The following is a 22,401-nucleotide window of genomic DNA, read 5'->3' as shown; positions in this document are numbered from 1 at the left end:
GTACTACAACTGTCATTCTTAAGTTTGTGTAGCAATGGATCACATAAACTACACACTTCATAGCCAGCCAGCAGACTTCTCAGGCTTTTGTTCCCTAATAAGACTTATTATATTCCTTGAGTAAAAAGTTATGTCTAAAGTCATTGCTTGAAATGCACTGATTAAAAATAATAGTAAATAGTAATAGAAATAGTAAATAGTAATAGAAAGAGCCCGAGCTGGACAGGAAGGAGGGGCAGGCATGTGTGTGTCCAGGACACCTTGCAGATGTGATACCAAAGCCAGAGCTTGGGCAGCTGAAGAGTGTAGCATTTCTCTTCGGGAAGAAGAGGAGGCATTAGTTCAGTTTCAGTCTGAAATACCACCTTTCCCTTCATTAGGGATTTCTGGATTACTGTTGCAAGACAATGTTAGCTCTGCTGCACTGCCGGAATCCAGAGGCACCAGAACTTCATAGAGGTACACGGCTCATATTGTGCCTCACTTGCAGCACCAAAGCTTGTCACATCACTTGGGCCAGGACAAAGCTTTGTGTCAGTTCCCCTTAGCTCTCTTTCTATGGCTCCCTTCCAGTCTTCACCTGCTCTGAGATACCTCTATAAAGTGCATGCTTTAACATCGGTTTTAAACTCTACTTTGCTAACATGTAGGGACTCATGCTATTGAGATGGTAGTAAGGCCTGACTTTCCAAAAGCTCAGGTAAGCACAAAGACACCAGTCCAAACTACCATTCAGAGATGGTACTGTTTTAGTTGAAATCCAGGCTTTTTCTTTTTTTCTGAAAGATTTAAAAGTGCCAAGGGAGTACACATGTTAGAATAGTCACAGCCAGCTATTATCCCTCATGTCTGGTTTCATTCACACAGTAATTTCAGAAAGCTCTGAGGTGCTATATTGAAATGAAAAAGTTTAACATTTTGTGAGAGGGAGTTTAAAAATATGCACCTGGAAAGAGATCCTGAATGCAGACAGATCTGTAATGCCAGAGTCTGGGACTCATGCCTGAATGGACTGGAAGCTTGATATGGAATTCAGTTCATGCCTGTTATTGGCTCTGGCCTCATACTTTCCTATTAGCTATGTTTAAAAGATCCATTTGAATCAGCTGAGCAGTTTACTGATTATTTAACATATTAACGAAGGAACAAATTGGGCCAATGAATGACTGAAATCCAGGCACTGTTACTGTACTGTATATAATCAGGGTTAGAGGGAACTTTCAGGAAAATATACCAGAAAAGCAGTGTCCCGGGATGCTTCAGAAAGCTGTGCATTATCAGCAGGTTACCTTCTTCCTTCCTTGTGGAATCATCTAAGTTACAACCTCCTGAAATGCAACAGCTGTATATTTTTTTTTTTTTTAAAGAAATCATCGTCAGATCTCTGACTCATAGGGTACTCTTAGCTACCATGAATCTCTAGCGTGGTTTACAGCATAGCACCCCTCCACTCCCTGCACCCAGACTTTGATTGGTAAGCTTATTGCTATTTCAGCTGAAGCACAGAGGAAAGACTTTATGCCATCGAATGAACGGATGCTGCCTTCCTAATAAGTCGCTCCGTCATTGGTGAATTTGGTCTCATCAAATCACGTTCTCTCAAGAGGCACCTGAGAAAGGAGAAGAGGTAGGAGAGAAACGGGAAGGTCATGAGTACAACATTAGTTTTCCTGTAAGATCACAAGCAGTATCCTTGTAAGAGGAGGAAAACAGTATGTAAAGACCTGCCCTTGAGGTGCAGATTTCCCTTATTGGAAACATTTGGCCTTGGCAGTAAGTTTAGGCAGAACAGAATTGTTTTCAGCACTGACAGAGACTGAAAATGAGCACCCAGAGATCAGAGTGCACCGAATAATCATTTTGATACTGTATCTAATTTTTAAGTTTCAAAGAGACCTCAGGAGTGGAACAGGCAAGGCCTCATACTGTCCCAAGGATCCATTCTTTTAAGTGAACAGGCAGACCCAGTCAATACATTTCAACAGAACTCAATATAGGTGAATAAGCAACATCTACGATTTCTACCAAACAAGGCTCCTGTGATTTGTACTAAGACAAGCTCACATATCAGACTCTGCAAATCTTCTTTCCCAATAAAGCAGATGTCATCATTAGGACAGATGTGATTTTCAGCAGTTCACAGAAGTTTAGCAGTCCATTAAGTACACTGATCAACAGGCAGGAGGCCACATTTTAAGACAGAACCATTTGAAAATCAACTGCCCTTGAACAAATACAGATAGTTGATCAAGACTGCAAGAATGTACTTTTGGAATTGGAAGCTATTGTATTTTTTATCTTAGTTAAATGTTGCTACGTGTAACACAAATGCTTGCATATAATTTTAGCCTTAATTTATTGATTTGAATATACTCGCTACTTCTTACTTTTAGTAACAGTACTACTTCCACAAATATTTATCAGGAAAAATACTCACCTTGCAAGGTTTTGTTTGGCTTGTGATTTAGAATTTAAAGCAGCATGAATCAATAACTGGCTGAAAACATCTCTCTGAAAAAAGAAGTCAGCAAAAATACAAAGTAATAAGTAACTTATCAAGTATTGCTGGTTACAATGTCTTATTTACCAAATTATTAAAACCACTGAGGAAGGAAGAAAAATTAAATAGCTAACACTGCTAATAAGTGTTTGCAAACAGGATTCAATCACAAGCACAGTTTAGCTTTTCACTTCCTAAGAATGAAGTGGTGTTAATAATGTAAGTGCCTAATGGAGGCTACTGAAAGAGGATTAAGTTGCATCAAAAAGCCTTTTATTGATCTCCTTTACCTGAGCATTACTGCCTCCTAGTTGGATTAGTTGATAACGGATTGGGTACAGCAGGTCTACAGCTTTGTCACAATTTCCATTTTCAAACTCTACAAAAGCCTGGCACAGTGGCAACCCCAAACTAGGAGCCAGGGAAAGCTCATGGTCTTCACAAGGTGCTCTGTAGAACAAGAAAGTGGTTAACTCCCGTAAGTCAAATTATAAACATGCATGTTTCAGTGCCAGTCTGTCACTGCCTGCAGACAGAATTTTTTTTTTTTTTTTACAAAGAATTTTCTTTTTTTTTTTTTTTTTACAAAGAATTTTTTTTGTACAAAGCCTGATGTTTCAGTTACTTCATTTAGATAATATCTTCTGGTGTGGTTATGTTACTTTCACCTTTTTGTTACTCATCAATCAATCAATTTTCATTCTTTTGAATACATCTGCAAAAGGCACAAGCCCAACCCCTCCTGCCTTTGCAATAAACAGTTTTGGCTAGAAAAGTGAGAAAACTGCAGTTTCTCTTCTGATGATCTCACCAGAACATCCTACTGCTAGTTCTTTGGCTGTCCTCATCTCCGCCAAAAGTAGCAATCAGTCCCTTGCAAACAGCTCCAAATAATAATCTTGCAAAACGGCTTGCCACACAGCACAGTGCCTTGCTGTCTTTGTAATGTAAACTGTGTTCCCAATGACAGCTCTCAAAGCCTGCGCTTTTATTCTAACAATGACAGACTGCTTTTAGGCCCACAAACAGCAATGGATTTTAGCTAGCTCTTAAGTTATTTTTTTTCTTTTCTTTTTTAATGCTTGTATCCTAACCCATCTAAGAGTGGAAGAGGCATATAGCATGACAATATGCCTGCAGAAGAACATATACATTCTAGCAGGCATCCTTGCCAATATTAAAAAAACCAAAACAAAACAAAACCAAAAATACAAGTAACCAAACTGTAGCTCTTCGGTCTACAGGCAATACCTGCACGGGATAATGTGGAATTGTGTCCTTCCACTGCTACAGAAGAAGCTGACACTGATCAGGCCTTGGAGGTCGTGCCATTTCAGTGCCAAACAGCTGGCTGGCAATACGAGGAGAGGAGGGCTTTCTATGCCAAGCAATATAAACTATTCCCGAGAATACAGTGCACAGTTCAATGCTATAAATGCCATCCATTGTTTAGAACAGATTTTTCTGTAAATTTTCCAATTAAATCTTTAACATTGAGGAACGTTAATCACTGGCTTCTGTTTTGAGTGCTTGCAACGACAGCTGAGAGTCACACTCCCACACTAGTACCTTAAATTTACCAAACACAGAGCATACTCTGTGCTCTCCTTCTTGAGTCAGTATTACACATTTCCTATTTCTTCCACAAGGTCAATGTTGATTTTTCAGTATGCCATGTTGCCCTATATGTTTATCATTCCTTAAACAAAATATGGCATCCTGGAAAGTTAGGAGTGCACAACAGATGTGCATTTTAAGTAAGTAGTTTTGTTGCCTTCACAAACGGAGTTTGTTACCTGGTGTGCAACACCCAACACGCACACAGAGCCGAGGTAACAATTTATTTCTGGTTTTGTGCAAAACCAGGTCCTAGGTGGTAATTCCACAAAGCTAGCACACTGCTCGTTCATGCAGGTACAATATTTATACAGTCTAGCTATACATATGCATAAGTAATTACACAAAGCGGTTTTCTATTGGTCTACATTTTCTTGTCTCAATCTTAAAGCTACAGTACTACGTTAATATTCTGCACATGCCCAAAGGTGAGGGGTCTCTGCTTGGGCAGGCGTCTCCAGCTCAAGGGGTGTGATTTTTAGTATTATAATGAGGATATTCGTGTGAGGGTGCTTCTTAACACACTTCTACTAGTAGTTTCAGGTTGTTCCAAAAACATCTTAATTAGCTTACATATTTCTCCAGGATGTGCTTCACTCCCAAGGACAATAATTCTTGATTAGACATTCCACATTCCAGTCTGAATCCCCCTTATCAACTTTACGTATGTCTCAGCCTTCCATTATCTTTAGAGCACTCATCATAGCTAAGTGCTTAGGTCAGACCGATCTTCCATACGTATTTGTATAACACTGAATCTGACTGACTACAGTTTGAGATAGTTAATGATGAAAATGATGAAACAATTCTTCATTTAAACATTTGTTCCAGCTCTCTGAGAAAATGCACAGAGACGGAAGACTGATTTTTTTTTTTCTCCTTTCTCTTGAAACTGATCTGAAGTATTGATTCATGAAGAACAACATACCCCCTGCATTAACTAACGTTTCCATCCATGAAAATAAGTATGTGATACCAACCACCAGAGCGCGCCATGGAATACTTTACAATAAAAATTCTTGTCAACTTCAAATTGCAAAGGCTACAGAAAAATATTAATGAAAAGCCAAGAATTACTATTGTTTGTGCCAAATTTTTATGACTTCTTTTTTAACACATACAAAATGCATCTTAGGTATCATTTAGCTATTACATATTTGTGATACACATAAATTAATCCATTAATCCAATCAATAATATAATCCCTTCACCTCATAGTCTGTTTTCTCAAATAATAAAATTAAGCTTTATAGTACTTCAAACTACAGCTAAAAATGTACAGCTGTATTACTACAAAAGGCTGAACACATTGACAAAAGGAAGCACTGGGTGAAAGGATCAGTAGCGTATGTTCATTAAAGCTTCCCTGAAGTGGTGTGCATGTGCAGTTTTATATACTTTATATATGCTCACATATATTTATATACTTTTATATAAGATATTCCCCATTTCCTACTTTAGTCCAATCAGACATGCTCAGGCTTGATTTGATAGTTATTTGTTTTCGTTAAGTATTCTTAAAAATAACTTTTTTAAAAATTATTTTTGATTGATGGTATTATAGTTAGGAACAAATAGCGACAATTTCAGGTTCTCTTTCCTTCTTTTTTAAGGCAAGGGAAGCAATAGATACTGAAACAGAGGAAAAACAGGGTGTGTGTGGGGGGAAGAAATTGCATTTAAAGCTTCTATATATCAACCCCTTCAAAAAATCAAGGCAATTTACAGTTATTTAATACATAAGGGAACACACACAAAAACCATTGTTTAGATGAAATACTTAAATATTCAAATTTTTCAAATAATTTAATTTGAAAGCAAAATATTATCTATTATTACTTTAGCAGTAAATTCAGTTTCCTGCAGAGGTACTTCACAACGCATCAAATAGTAGCTATTAAAATATCACTACCAACTAATGCTCTGTTATTAAAGAACCTTTTAAACCAGAGCAAAAAAGAACCACCATAGATAGCTGACATATATTGTAGAATGCCCTTACTAATATACAGGTGAAATACTTCATTCACTGAATGTATGTATGTATGTCCTCCCATTGAAAGGAAATACACAGCAACTGTTCAGTTAGTGTCCGTGATCTTGGACATAAGAGACTTCTGCTCGACAAGATTAGAAAACCCTCTAGACATTAACTCAAAAAATAAATAATTATAGGGTTCTCCTAACTGGAGATTGGCCTACTTAAACCAGACATGTCCCAGTGACATGCTAAAGCAGAGAAGAGCGTGTTGTAGTGCTTTAGCAAGCCAGAGACATTATCACCCTGAAGTTCAGAGGACAAAATATTTATTGAATACAATACTTCCATTCACTTGCTTACTTGGCAAGTTCCTGAAGAGTTGTTAAAAGCTCATCAGTAGTTTTGTGGTCTTTGGCTCCAAGTGAGGACATCAAGATGTGTACATCATTGAACAAAAGAATATGATCTTTGGTGTGCTTCTTTGTAAGCTTGAGAACATTGTTCCACCTGTCTCCAAGCTTTACACCTAAGAGTAAAAAATATTTTTCTCAATAAAAATACCACATGCAAAAGCATGACTTCGCAATATACTTTCAGTCACCCAGCATAAACAACATTCCTACTAAACTCAAGAAAACGTTCCCTGATGTGGCAAAATTTATACAGTAATGCTCAGCTGCAGCCTGCCATATTTGGGCAAAGAGTTTATTGACTGTCAGTAATTTATCACCAATATTCTAGATTGCATTATGTGAGGTTCTGGCTTTATTATGAGATCGCTCATGTCTTCTTGGAGATGATGTTCATAATGAACTACCGCTAGCAATCAAATTATACAAAGTGGTAACATGGATTTCATAAACAAACCCAATGCATCATTAGTGTTTTAGCAGAATACTGTGAAAATAATGTCAATCTGTCTGTCTGTCCCCCACTTCATGAACTCTAGTGTATAAACACTAGCTTAAAAAAAGTTAAGGAGAAATGCCACTGAGTCCAAGGAGAGTACACAAAAGCCAGAGGCTAATATACATTAACAGCTATTTCAATCAATATCAAAATAGACAGTTAAGTATCTAACTTGAAATGTACTTCAAGGAAGCTCTACAGCTTTTTAGAGGCTTATGTGCTTGATTGTTCAGCCTTAACTCTCCAGGGACAACAGAAGTGAATTTGTCAAAAAAGAAGTATGTGATCTATGCTACCTTGAGCTGAATGAAATACCACACTGGCATGGGGGAAAAAAAAAACCAAATCTCTTGGAAAGAATAAAGGTTATGGACATTATTATGAATTTCACATTGAGGCTTTTCTCAAGTGCAGAATTTTCTTCTGTAACAGATTTCTTTTCTAACACTGACCAAGCTTGCTCTGTAAGTATCTTTAAATACTTCTCCAACATGCAAGGCAGGCAACGGGGGGAGGCAAAAAGAAAACTGTTCCCCTTACAGCGTTAAAAAAGAATGGCAGCTGGATATCCTACCTTCCAGATGAAGCCTGTACAGCATTGAACAGTTATCTACTATATCCAGCATGCTTCCACTTGACAGACACCGGGGAGCAATCTGTAATCACAGGTATTCATAAGCTGCCCAACTGATGTGCTAGTGGGAACTTATTCAAATAATCAAACTGATTTTCACAGTACAGAACTAATTTTATCTTCTTATTCATTCAACAATACCTGCTTTGCAATAGCCCTAATTGCATCTTTCCTGAATACAGCAATTTGCAATGACAAACACTTGTATTGCTTCATTTGTGTTGGTTTTCCTGTTACGAAGTTAAACTCGGTAAGTATGCAGAATAACCAAGGTATTTTATTTTTTCCAAAATAGTGCCATAAATATTACTTCACTTTGCCAAGGCTAGTAGATAGGAGTCTGCCCAGCAGCTTTCTTAATACTTGCATTACTTTTACAATCCTTACCAGGACATGTTATCCTATCTAATTTGATATTACTTATTTACAAAGATTGTTTTGAAATCCAGACAGTAAAGAACTATAATAAATTAACTAGGAATGAAAAGACATGCTTTTGTTGACTTAGTAGCTAACATGCAAAATCAGTTCTTTGTAAAGGTAACGACTTATAGGAAAACTATTTTACATCCTTTTAAAAAGCTTTTTTCAGCAGGAGCATTTAGACCTACAGAGCATGAGTAAGAAACACAGACAGAATGGAAAACAGTTCCAACAGTGCCATTGTAGCTCTTTCAAGCACAAGTGTAAGAAACACTTGAACTATATAACACACAAGTTTTCCGGGCATTTTACCAGTTGAGAAACAGTTTCCCTAAAAAACTGTAACAACAGATGTAAATAATATATATATATGGCACACACTGATAGGTTTCGATCTCATACAGAAGGAAGAAAGCATGTATCATGGTCTTAAGCATGTCGTCAGTTAAGAAAAAAGGCCCCTACTCACATGATTGTCATAAATTGTCAAAGCAGCCTCATATTCACCCTGTAAAAGCAAACGAGGACTGCATGATTAACATTCAGATACAGTAACCAAAAGTGACTGGTAGTAACCAAAGACATACATACAATTAATAGATGTCATAATATTACTTCACAACTGCCTCATGACTTGATCAAAACAAACTGAGTCAAAGTAACCTTAAAAGAAACCTTAAAAGAAAGAATGGAGCCTAAGATAAACCAGGATTTACTAGGCAAAATAACCAGTATGTTTAGGTTTCATTCAATAATAGGTGCCAACACTGGTGTAAGTTACACGAGTGAGAAAGACAAGGTATTACCTCTTATTCTAATGTTCCTTTCAGGGATCTTTGCAAAAATTAGTGCGTCCTATGGTGTATGCAAAGAGGTAGGCAGAAAAATAATTTTAAACAGGCTACGAAAAAGTTGTATAGATAGAAGGTGGCAAAATAAACAAGCTATTAGACTACTATCGAGAATTATGCTCCTTCTGTGTTAATAATACTGAACATAAGCAAGTTGCTCTGTTTTCAAGTACACTGCCTTCTCAATGATGTCACATTTGTCTCCCTGCTGAACTGAACCCCACAAGTGCTAAGCACTATGAAATCCAAGGAAATTCTGCATTGCAACCTGACAGGTTGGGTAAAATCGCAACCATTGTTATAAGTGTTTCAATAATAAGAATTAGTAACACTAATAATTAATAACACTGATGACTAAATTTAGTGCTCACTGCCTCTTTCTTACAGTCAGCAAATTTTTGGGCCAGCAAATTAGTATTGAATTTGAAGCAAATTTTGTCTAATTTTTGTCTGAAAATTAGAGATCCAAGTTCATCTTTCTATCAAATAACTGTGCCAAGTGTAATTAGTGAGACTATTTGATCTTCAAACATGCAATAATCTCACAGCAATTTTTCAACATTCTAACAAAGATCCAGGAACTTGACCAATGTAATTAAAACTTCTCAAAATAATTGTAATAAAGGACTAGCTTGTAAAAATGGCATTGTGCTATTTTATAAAAACTTCCTTTTAAATAGCTGACAAAACCCCTATAAATGTTAGGTCTGCCTTTTAAATAGCATTAGATGAATGACCTATCTGGACCATAAAACACCTATATGAAAATATCTCGTACCTTTTCAATAAAGTATAAAGCCCAGTGCCAGTAATTATGGCAAGCAAGCATATCACTGTTCTGGAAAAAAAAAAGAAGACGAAATATTATTTACAAAATAACTTCCCATTTAAACATATCTAGTCAGATCTCTGTTTCCTTCTTCAGCAAAAATGAGTGCTTCATGAGACAGAGAGACAAGAACTTTAAATCGTCTGGCCAGGATACCTTCTCATTTGATACATTTGCTCCTTGCAGCCATTCAGGGAGACACCTCAAAACCAAGGTTTCCCCCATGTCATTTTCCAGAGAAGAATTTCAATTGGATGCCTCAGAATTTACCCTTCTGCAGCACCTTTTTTTCTACCCTTAGGAAAAAAACCCCACATCTATAACAAGCGTAATATTTGTCTCATCTAAAATGTAGGCGTCTTGTCTAAAGTAACCTGGCTAGACAGTGGAGAGAGATACTCACCTTATGAGGGCCATTCACCCCACCTGTCTTGACATCCAGCTCAGACAGAGAGGAATCACTTCTTAAACATATGTTTTACTATGGACTGCAGAAGCTGCACTAGATACCAAACACACTGGCAGTTCATCAGATGAGATGAATATTTGCTGGACTGTACCAACTTTGCACTGTCCTCTTCATCTGGCACTAGAACTTCAAATACTCTTCCCTAGCCTGCACTTCAGGACAATGTCATTGCAGTTCACTTTTGTGAGTGCATTGAGAATAGACAGACAGGAAAATAATTCCATAATCCTTTGATGAAAATTAAAATATCAGAAAGGTTCGTCCCCCTCCTCCCATTCTCTCCCAGTACCCTCACACTCACAAGTGGAAAAAGCATCATTTTCATGGTGACAACTGTAACACCCACTTTCAGGAAGCACAAAGGTTCCCAGTGAATGTCAGAACTTTATTATGACATTTATCGCCAAGATAAACATTCTGGTAATCTTTACTTGTTTAATATTAAATCACAAAACAAACCTGAACAACTGAAGTAAAGCGCTTGGCATAAACCTGATAATATCAAGTTTACTACCATACCTCCATTCCAAATGTCATACAAACAAGAACATGGGATTACCTCACTGAATAAAACAAAACACTTTTTCTGCTGCTGATTTTGAGTTCTGAATGAGATTAAATTGCTAAAGGAGAAGTAGGCTTGCAGGTTACTCGATAAATATATAAAAGCAGGCTATGGGAACTCATTCCAACAGCTCACCAGAAAAACCATTCCTATTTAATAACAAACAGCACTGGCAGAGAGGTCTCCTCTGGTAAGATAATTTGTCCCTTCTGATTTTGTGCTGAAATATACATATAAAACAAATGGCATCTGCTTTTTTTGGGGGGGGTGGAGAAACAAAAAATATAAAGTACTCTGTAAAGAAAACCTGTACCAAATCTCTTCCACTCTTATGGGGAAGGCGAAAGATGAATTAAAAGCAACAGAAGGAGCCTGAATACTGTGGCAGTACAGATAGATGATCCTGGTCATTAAATAAAAATTAAAAATTTCAAATCACCAGGTAAAATACAAGCAACCTTATTAAAGCCCTTAGAGACACCTGCTTTCTTTTCATACGCTTACATTTTAATGCTTGTGTTAATGATGGCTAACATGAAAAATGTTGTACAAAAGAAGTGATTATACATATTATCATTATGACAATGTCAACTGTTATAAGTCTTAACTGTAGTGGGTCAGGCACGAAGGTACATCAGACAATTCTACTTACTGATCTTGCACTTTATTACATTATTTTAGTTGGATAAAGGGTACAAATGAGAGAGGCATGCAACTATTTTAAGAAAGAGTTCAAAAATCAATCCAAGAGTCAGTGTTTGGGGGTTTTTAAGGCATCACCCAAACTGTCAGCCCCCTGCATCACTATTTCATTAAAACTGATAGATCAAAGGACAAAATGCTTTCCGAGAAATGACAGATATGAACCTCAAGCAAGGGTTTTCTGCCTGCACTTCCAAGCTTGGTATCTGAATGCTTAACTTAAAAAAACCAAGTGCAAAATAAACAGTCCTTCTAGCCTCATTATCCAGCCCTGCTCTTTGGGTGAGGTGGAATGGTCAGGCCAGATGACTCTAAAATAGACTCTTGTGGGTTCTAACAAATTCAAACCTCACAGCCTTCTGCTCTGAATACGACACACTTAATCATTGGTAAATACATGCTGTCCAACACAAATAAAAATTAAGCTTCACTTACAGCAAAGGACCATATGACTGACTAATTAAGCTGTTCGATACTCTGGGAGATATTCAAGTTTGTTGGATATATAAAGTAACTTCCGTACACTAGAAAAGAGTCAAAAGCATCATTTTGGTTTTCTTTACAGTTGACCTTTTAAAATCCTTCCCTATCCAGAAGCAAACAAATATTTTATGAGTCTTCTAAAACATTTGATCTGACTGTGTCATTTCACACATCATCTTAGGTTCCCGTGAAGAGGTTTAGCCAGGTTCCTCAACTGACTCTCAGGGCTCATCTCAGTCTAAGCAAAAAGCTTGTGAAAATATCACTGGTCACTTCAGCTTTATAAACCACACAATAAATCACATATATATATAAATCACATATCAATAAATCACAGTTTTCACAACTGAGGTTTCACCTGTCCACAATGGCCATGTCTTTATGAGATGTAAAATACCTAATCAGCTCCTCCAGGAAAAAGAAACTAGGGGGTGGGTGTGGGGGGGATGGGTGTGGGTGTGTACACACACATGCATGTATAAACCACACACTTGTTGAAAAGCAGTATTTATTACAATATCGCTAGCTAAAGTAAGGCAGTGTGAGAGTACAGACTGTGTGAATCCCACTGACATGTTTGCCATTTGAGTAATCTCAGCACTCATAGTAATGATGGCTTAAAGAGGTCTACAGTATGCATCCCTCATAATATGCCCTTTTTTTCTGCCTCTTGCTTCAAAAGCAGCATGGATAGTAACAGCACTTCAAGTGACACTTTCTTCTAATATGTAAAATTTTCATTGCTTGTAACATGTCTGCAGATAGGAAGGGATTGCATGCAGAGGAATCAAGAACTTGGCTGGAGGGGATAAAAGAAGACCTAGAAGGAGCTTTTTCAGAGATGCTACAAGAATGTTTACCTTCCAGTTGGTTTCCGTTTCCTTCATAAATTCTAACCCTTTCTTCACCTCTGCTTTCATTTCATTTACGTGAGCTATAGTATGAACGGACCATGCATCGGTCTGATTTATAGCCAAAGCCTATGAGTGAAAAAAGGGAAAACGTGATGAAGCTGGCAAACTTGCAAATAACAATATTTATCACTGCTGATACAGAAACAAGAAACTATTTTTTACTTGCTGCACATTAAGTACATCCCTGTACTGTTCCAACTCACCACGGCCAGGAAGTGATTTGGACAGAAAAGGAAGAAAATGTTTATTGGCTGACTTCACTTCCCAGCTTCTACTGCACAGAGATGAACACCTGCAAAGCACTTTAAAATGTAGGCTTTAATGAAGCTTATCAAATAATATTTTATCTCACAGACATGCATCAATATCAGCCATGAAAGAATTGCATGCATAGGCATTCCATGACACAGTGCCTTGCAGGTAATCATTTCTTCTTCAAGAAGATGGCCAGATGAAATGAATATTCAGTGAATTCCTCTTTCTTGGTCCAACAACTCCCACTAGGTCGTAGGCATTATGCGAGGTTAGTCATTAACCTTGTAGATATTAAATGTAAATGTTTGGTCTTTGTTGTCACTTTCAGCAATTTGATTTAACAGAAGTTCGGCAAAAACACCCATTAGAAATTAATTGTATCCAAGACTCCTGGAGGACAGGGATAATCCTGAGGACTGGAGAAAGTCAAGTATAATTACTATCTTCATGAAAAGGAAGCAGGCCGGCTAATATTGATCCCCAGGAACACCGTAGAGTTAATTGTTCAATAATCACGGAACAAGCATCTGGGAAAAAAGGGAGAGGGAACCCAAACAGGATGGATTGTCAAGAGCAGATTACATCAAACCAATCCAACATTCTTTAATAGGAGTAAACAGCCAATTATACATGGGGGAAACAGCAGATGGGATAATATATGGATTTTATACAGGTGGTCTGACACCATCTGACAAGGCACGCTCATAAGCAAGTGAAGGAAATACAGTCAACATGAAACTGCCATGGTATGGCATAAATGTGGGAATCTTTCTAAGGAATAGTTATCAGTAGTCTCTCATGAAACTCTGTGAGTATTTCCACGTTGAGCTTTATCTCTTTGCTACTCCTACTAACAATTGGGATGATGGAGAGATTCAGTTCATGGCATTTGTGCAAACCACCACCCAGAGACAGGGACCAGGTTTAAGAATTCCAAAACCTTTTAGCACCAATAACAGGCAGTTTACCTCACGGGCAAGCTCCTCAGCACGATCGAAAAAGTTTGTTTCCATCAGTCCAAAAGAGTAGTAGCCCTTCACATAGCTAAGCAAAAGGGCAAAAACAGTACATCATCCATTTAGAACAAGATTTAAGCTAGGACAGAAAAACCTATTAGAAATAGCATTTCATTCAAAACAGTCCTTACAATGCAAGTTACAAAGAGGGTTCAAGCTTGCAAAATACAGAACAACTAGCTAGTTCTCATAGGAAATGAAAGGCCCAGAGACACCAGCTCGGGAAACAGTAACAAGATGCACATCACCAGTGTTTTGAGAACTGACGCTTACATCTTTAGATAAGCTAGAATTAGTTTAGAGTTGCACAGAACAATCTGCTGATCTCCATAACAGTTGGAAGATGCAAAATGAGAAAGCTAGAAGCATGACAGTGCTGTCACCGAAGTTATCTCAACGTCTCAAAAGCAACATGAGTGTAGCCTTCTGCACTTCCTCCAGCGCCCACAAAACTATAGGCTAGAACTTTCATGTGAAATGGCCCTTTAAAACTGGTTGTAAAGCATCCCCATTAAGCCATAAAGGCCCAATGTAAAGGAAAATGAGGGATGTTACACGCTCTTACGCACATACCTGATGCGCTCATTTTAAGAAATATTTAACAAGCGATAGAACAAGAGGAAATGGCCTCAAGTTGCACCAGGGGAAGTTTAAATTGGATATTATGAAAAATTTCTTCACCAAAAGCGTTGTCAAGCACTGGAACAGGCTGCCCAGGGAAGTGGTCGAGTCACCATCCCTGGAGGTATTTAAAAGACATGTAGATGTTTAGGGACATGGTTTAGTGGTGGACTTGGCAGTGTTAGGGTAACAGTTGGACTCGATGATCTTAAAGGTTTTTTCCAACCTAAACGATTCTGTGATTGTATGATTAACTGCTATTCTATTTGCAGATTCATCGATTGCAAAATACCACGGGATATGTTTGTGCTTCTCAAAATATCTGTTGGGGTTTTGGTTTTAAACTCCTGAGGCAAAGGAACTACTAAAATGTGTGGGGTATGTTGCAACTGATTTATTTCATGGATTGAGATGAATAAAAGTTGGCTGGGCATTTTTTTTGCCAATTTATCAATTCATGTGTAACTCTACATGCCTGTAAGTTTGAGGACAAGGGGTACTTGCCCAGTTTTTATACTTCAAGAAATGCTTGGCATATGGGTGTTTCCTGTTGCTTTACAATTAAGTGCTTTACAATTAAGCTTTACAACAACCTGCACTTTTGTAGCATTGTGTCTAGAAAAGTTTATAAAAATGCAGTCAAAACTGCTAAGTCATCTTACTTCCCCAACAAATAAAACCAGCATATTGTAGTTAAAAAGAACTAAGGGGTTTAGATTTTTCTGAGTTGAAGTAACACAGCTGGAAAAATGAGACTCCTGACACTACCCTCTGTGCCATGAGATTGTGGGGTACCTCAGTTAGCTTCATTATAATGTTAGCATTCAGTCTGTATTCTCTGCACTGTTTGTGGAAGAAAAAAAGGAGAAAAGATTGTGCTGGATATGGAGGTACAGTGCATGGGTCTACAGCAACATTCATAAAATATTCAGAAAGTTATGGTTGCCTGTGGATCGCCTATTCATCTGTCTCTAAATGTATGTCTTGACTTATAATTTAATGTTAATTTTTATATAAAGTTAAAAGCTTTCAAATAATTTAACAGGTCTTAAAAAAAAAAATTCAAAAATTATCCCAAGTTAGTTCTTATTAACTATGCACTTGTCAATAGATTCAGATTATCCTGAATAACTTTGGGAAACCAAAACTTTCAGAACTGAACTAAAGAAATTTTTAAAATATTCTGCCTTCCTGTCAGTCTTTGCTGCACCAGCTGTTATGGTATACCCCAAAGTTTTATTTCAGAACTACACTTTGGTATTCCAAGTTACAACTCCTTTCTTCCTTCCACTGATGTGCTCTATCACCCACAATGTGAGCCCCAAGTAAAAAACTGGACCCATAAAAGCCCAAAGGAGTTTTGCCACTGCCCTCAGCAAGGACATAATTTTTATCCTGTTTGTTACATGCCATGTGCTATATCTGACAGCAAATTTACTAACTGAGCCACAGCTCACTTAAGAAAAAACCCTCAACAATGGTGTCAACAGGGATACCCGAGAGATGTTCTAGCTGTGGTCACGTTTGATTAACTTCTAAGCCCTTGACTTCATCTACATGTTTGTTTCCAACAGATCTTGCTATTTAGATGTGTCTGAACTTAAAAAACACAAAGTATGTGCACACCAGATAAAGAGCAATTTTCAAAATGAAGCATGACCCACCTGCTCAGTGGAGTATCAGGTGTCCAGAAAGGATAAACCCGGGCAACAGAATCTCGCATCTGTATATGATATCCCAGGTAGAAATAAGTGTCCTGGGAAAATTTGAGGGCCAGCAGGTCAGTTGGGTAGCTCTGCAGAATCTGTTCCCATAGATCACAAGCTTTGGGAAGCTCACTAGAAATAAAAAATTATTTTAATTGCTGGGAGAAAGCACAAATACCTGCCTCTACTGTTAGCTCTAAACTCATGCTATTCTGAAAAATAGAAAATTCAACATCAAATGACTTTTTCCTTGAAGGAATTTCTTAGTCTTTTTTAAAGTAATAAGGGCATTATCTTCATTGAGCACCTTTTGGGAAATCTTTTGAAAGAAATGTCCTTGGGTTACAACAAGTCACTGTAACACACAAGGAAAATGAAACTAGCTTAAACCATAAATCTAAAGATTCTCCTACAGGGTTGAACAGTTTTTACAGAGACCTACCATAATTAATCTAACTTCACATGCGCAAAGACACCTTCCCTCTCTAGTGGGTATCAAACCCATACTAACAGGGCTTCAGTAGCTTCCTCTTTACCTTTGCTAAGAAGTATGTGAGGTAAATCCATGCTCACCTGTTTGACAAACAAATACTGAAAGTGAATCATTAGCCCATACTTTCTGCAGTGCACATAAATTCATCATATTGAATGGAACAGTGAGCCTCTACGGCACTTCGGACACTCTGCTATCTCCCTGTTTTACAGATGAAATAGTTTTTGACACAGGGAGACAACAGAGAGAAGAAAAGTCTGTTTGTAGCTTTGCTTCTGTGGATCCAAGTCTGTGTTATATTATATTGGACCTTACTGTAGTTAAATATTTAGTTTCATAGTTCTAAACCATATATTCCACTGATGGATCTATGACAGGTTTAAAACATGGAGTGTTTAATGATATGAAGTGGTGGCAACAGAGCACTTCCCCTCCTACGGTGCTGCTCACTAACTAGTCATGGCACTTACCATTTGGAGAGACAAATTCAAGAACAACAACTGACATCGCACCCTGATCCTTTGCTAGATGTCAGCTAATGTCAGGCAACACTACTACCAACTATCTCATCCACCTGCGGTAGCTAAAACTCTTCACAGTCCTTTAAATGGGATGACAGTGGACTTACCCACGGGCAAACACGTCCAGCGCTGATACATGAAGCTTCTCCCGCTCAGTCAGTGGCTGTGATTTTGAAAGCATTATCATTGTTCTCATAGCACTTTCTAGCTCTTTGTTGAGCCGCACTGAAGTTCCAGTGCCAATCAGCTCCAAACCATTAGCAATGACATGTCCCATTGCTACAGAAAATAGCACATTACAACTTGAGCTGTACAGCATTGCAGGTAATTCATCTCTACATAAACACAAGGGGGGGTTGTTTGTTTGAAACAAGACTTATACTCACAGGGGTCTGGGAAGTCTCGTAAGCCTAAAGTTTCTACAGGCTTTTTATGATAGCCATTTAAAAAGACTTGAAATGAAAAGAAAAAACCCCACACAAAACCATCCCAGCCTGCTCTAGAGTCTGAAGAAGTTTTACAGAATTCTATAACCCAACACTTCCCACTTGCTTAAACAAAGTAAGTTAAACACCAAGACACAAAGCATTATCCATGCTAAGAATCAAAGGTTACACTTACTAAAATTTGGATCTGCTGCTTTTAACTTTGAGAGACACCCCTCAATACCTCCAAGGCTCTCATTATTGGCCCAGGTTGCATACTGTAAGACAGACAGAGAGAGGGTTGAGGAATCCCTGATAATATTGGGCTTCTTTTCATTCTCCCACACAAGTAAAATCCAAAAGTAAGCAAGACAGATGAGTAAAAGACAAACTTCACATTCAGATAGGGTTAGCACAGTAGGAAAACAGAAAAAACTGTTTTCTTTAAGGTAGTTTGGCCACCAGCAGACCTAACAACCATGGATTTCTGTGTGCTTTATGTCAACTGGTTGATTCTCCCGTGTCACATAGGATGAGCACGCTGGCTGAAGTTTTCCCCACAGCTGCAGCATCCGGCATAGCCCTCTGCTATGAGGGTTTTCTGCTGCCTGCTAATGGCTGAACTCCTGTACCAGCCTGATTGTGAGGCTCTCCAAGCTGGTAAGAAATTTAAACATCAACTACAGCAAAGACTGTTTCATGCACAAGTCACTTCAAATCACACTTTCTTACACTTTTTGGTCATACCTGGGTCAGCGCAGCATCGAATAGTTTACAGGCTTCATTGCTAGTAGTGGACAGGACAAGTCCAGCATCCTGCCAGGCCTGCACAACAAATACAAACCCGCTCATTTCACACATTCATTTTCCAGACTAAGCCAACAGATTTTCAAATCGATGGTGTTCTGATATTTTCGTCAACTATGCTTTTTTTTTAAAAAAGAGAAAAGCTGGAAGGACAATGTGAGCACATACACAAACCTTTTGTGCCATTGTAGTTATGTCTGAAGACTCAATAAATTGGGGTTAACAGTGGGAATAAAGAAGCAACAAATTATAAAGTGTACTAGAAGATCTTGACACATCTCATAGTGAGAGACCCATTCTTAATTCATTACAACTCAACTTTTGGCTAGTCCCTCTGCTGCAGACACACCTCATGTGAAGTAGAGACATGGTAAAACAAAACCCAGCTTTTTCAAAACTGAAATCAATACCTTAAGTAACTTGTAGGCCAAACACTCTGACAGAGCAAATCCACCAAGTCACTGCAGTTCAGCCAACAAAGAATTTGGACCAGAGACTTGTACCTGAGTCTTACGAAAAGGAAGAACATGGGCATTTGATAAAGCTAAAATGCAAAACAGAATCAGGCTACCATAGTTTCTTAACAAGCTATGTAACACTGACTGAGGTGCTACATTTCCTGGCTAGCTGCTGGAGAATGAAAGAGTTTAGTAGGCAGATGTGCTCAATGGTGGAATTAAGCTGCAGCACCTATAGCACCCTGGTTCACAGCTGTCTCCATAACTGCTCTCTTAAGTAACTCAGGCAACAAAATGAAAAATCCAATGCCTATTTCAAAATGCCTAACTTATGTGGGTGCCTACAGCAAACAGGCATGTAATCTCTAGTTGCTGGCAGGCCTTTTCCACCACACAGGATGGCCACAAAACTACAAGCCTGTCATCTCTCAAGCTGAGGTGCTTCCCTTGGCAACCTATTAATATATTTTTAATAACATTTGAGTTTATTTCTACTAGTCACTCTCCATTCAGCATTCCTATACTGCACCCATCACTGCCTCTACGAAGATAGGCTTCTCAAGCACAGACTTACATTCAGCACACCATATATATTCTTGCTTAAATATACACACATTTGAGGAGCTGTCCCAATCACTTCAGCATCACTTTTATTCCAGTACACAGAGCATATAGGATAGACATAAAAAAAGAGCTGGGGCAAGCCAATTCAGACTCCTCCTAATGGGGGATTAGTCCTTGCAGATGCTGCAAGAATTCAGTTCGTCTCACTTTACACTTTAGGGTATTTCCTAGTTCTAATGACCCAACTGTCAAAAATTTTAAGTAACCAGGCAAAGACATCTTTGCTAATAGTATCCTAAAGCTTTGCCACTGTGATTGGATTAAAGGCTCACATTTCAGCAGCTCAAGTACTCGCGTGTTCAATTACAAGCCTGAAAGACTAGACCGGAATGTAAAATTACAATTTTTCTTTACAATCCATGCTATATCCAGAAACAGTGTAAAGAGAAAAGTCAAGAGGGTAGCAAAGTTAGACCTGCTACTTACAGGCTACCTTTCAAGCCACCCTGCAAAATAGGCCACAAACCACTTCCATCACCAGTTGTCAAAAACAAGCTCCGTTTGAAGCAGCTCTCTATGCCACTGCCTGTTTTGCACAACAGCTCAAGATACTTGCCAAGTAGAAAGTGCCATCCTGTTTTGAGGAGATTTGTTAATAGTAAGATTCATTGGAATGAAAATACCTGTGTGAAAGCATGAGAAAAAACAGCAGAACTAGTGTTTGTAAAAAAAGACCTGCATCCATCGCTAAGGACACTGCTGATCTAGTTGAGGTACATGGTGTTTCTGTCCACTCTAGAAAGCCTCTGCTCTGCCAAGGCTACAGCCCAGGTAACTCACCCCTCACTGGAAGACTCCCACTCTGGCAACAGGAGGATGACAGCAAGGCTGCAGCACATCATGTATGCCACTACTTCTCCTGTTAGTACACCAGGACAAGAGCCTGCAGGGAAGAACCACCCATAACAGCTGCTTATCTGCCCTAAACCTAATCTGTTGTTGCCAACCAAGAGCCAAAGAGCTATGGGGAGCACAGAGGAGCCAGCACCCCTTGTCCTCTGGGTTGTACACAAATGGCCCTGCCCAGACCACTTGGGACACTCATGTCTTGGGGCTTGTCTGTACTCAGGTATCAGACTGTGACTGAAGAAATCCATGAGAGCAGGAGTGCAAGTATGTAAAAATCAGCCTGAAGAGTTTATGAAACAATTATCACCTCCCATTTCCACAGAGGCTGCTTTTGAGTTCTGTTACACTAATTTCCCCACAACCTTCCTCTCTTAAATCCAGAAGAGACTCTTCTCTGTGATGCTTCTTGGAGGAGAGCGCCATGGCCTTGGCTCTTCTTACTGCTTCTTGGCGAGACCAAAGCTTTGCCCTTTCTCCTACTTTAAGATGAGAGTTTAGTCACAGGATCTGGTGACTGTTTATTTGTATTTTTGTTCCTGCTAGAACCCCGGCTGGCTCTGAGGAGTCTCTGCTCTTTGCAGGTTGCTGTTACCACATCCTCTATTACCCAAGTGGCAGCTCTCCAGAGCTCTGGCGCTCATGAACCTGTGACACTCTCAGAAGACTTTCAAGACTTCTTTTTTTACTTCCCTCTACCTAATTAACCAAAAATCAACAAGAGGAGTGACAGAGAAAATGAACTTCATCGGGAAGAAAGCACGCAAAGGACTAATCAGTAACTAGCTCCTGCAGAGTTTGAACCCTTGGACTTGAAGCTGGTTTAGAGTTAAAAGAAAGCCTGACCCTCTTTTGAGGCCCACAGAAAGGGCAGGTGAGTGCCTGCGGGACCAGTCTGCACTATGAACAAGACCCAGAAATGTTCAGACACGAGTTTGCTTCCCCCGTGGGAGGGAAGGGTGCAGCGACTCGTCCCCGTTTTCAGATCCCAACAGCAGCCTCACCCCACCTGAAACCCACCCTGAGTCTAAGGTTACAGGGGGGTTAAGGGAGATGACCTCCAAGACAGGCCTCACCACACCGGGGCTGGCTCTCCGCCCCCTCCCGTCAGCCTCAGCCGGCTCAGCTCAGCTCCCCTGCCGCCACAGACCCAGCGCCCGCCAGCAGTCCCCCCGTCCCAGCCCGGCTCTCGGGCAGGCCCGAGGCCTCCCCAAGGCCCACACGGCAGGACACCGCCCGCCCAAAGGGCGCACACCCGCCGCCCCTGTGCGCCCAGGCAGGAGCGGGGGCCACGGGCAGAGCGGCCGCAGTCCCCGCGCTCAGTCGCTGCGGCGGGGGCAGGCGGGGCGCCTCGCCGTCCCGCTCCGCCTCAGACCTGCCCTCACCTTGCAGTCCCTCAGCGGCGCCATGACCCCGCCCAGCGGCTCGGCTGCCGCCGTCTGACGGCTCCAAGCCTCCCGTCCCCGCTGAAGGAGGGGCCGGGCCAGCAGCGGGGCCGGGCCAGCAGCGGGCGGGGCTGCCGGGGGCGGTGCGCGGCCCGTTGGCAGTTGCTCCCTCCCGAGCCCCCGTGTTACCGAGAGTGTCCGCGGTGCTGCCGGCGGATGTGTTTTGTGTAGATTATTGGCCCTGAAATACTTGTTTCTTGCGGCATCGGGTATATCCACACACGATGTGCTGTTTCTAAAGTTAAATACCTTTCTTACCAGCTGTGCGGAGGAGGAGGGTGGGGAGGAGGCTCTGGTATCCTAGAAG

At 39.8% G+C, this 22,401-nt stretch overlaps 1 protein-coding gene across 1 annotated transcript; it reads right to left on the bottom strand.

Moving 5' to 3' along the window:
• Positions 1-211: 211 nt before the first annotated feature.
• TTC38 (tetratricopeptide repeat domain 38) lies at positions 212-22,122 on the bottom strand. The gene is made up of 14 exons (XM_075507796.1): positions 22,035-22,122; positions 18,662-18,739; positions 18,111-18,192; positions 17,597-17,768; positions 16,434-16,607; positions 14,101-14,176; positions 12,824-12,943; positions 9,694-9,753; positions 8,534-8,572; positions 7,582-7,663; positions 6,459-6,624; positions 2,791-2,950; positions 2,438-2,511; positions 212-1,610 (listed from the first exon to the last, which is right to left on the bottom strand). The coding sequence occupies exons 1-14, from the start codon at positions 22,056-22,058 to the stop codon at positions 1,517-1,519; spliced, it is 1,401 nt and encodes a 466-aa protein (XP_075363911.1). The 5' UTR covers positions 22,059-22,122; the 3' UTR covers positions 212-1,516.
• Between the last annotated feature and the right edge of the window lie 279 nt (positions 22,123-22,401).

This window comes from Mycteria americana, chromosome 1 (assembly GCF_035582795.1).
Source record: "Mycteria americana isolate JAX WOST 10 ecotype Jacksonville Zoo and Gardens chromosome 1, USCA_MyAme_1.0, whole genome shotgun sequence".
In the NCBI taxonomy this organism is placed as follows: Eukaryota; Metazoa; Chordata; class Aves; order Ciconiiformes; family Ciconiidae; genus Mycteria; species Mycteria americana.
This window is presented reverse-complemented; position numbering and strand designations above follow the sequence as displayed.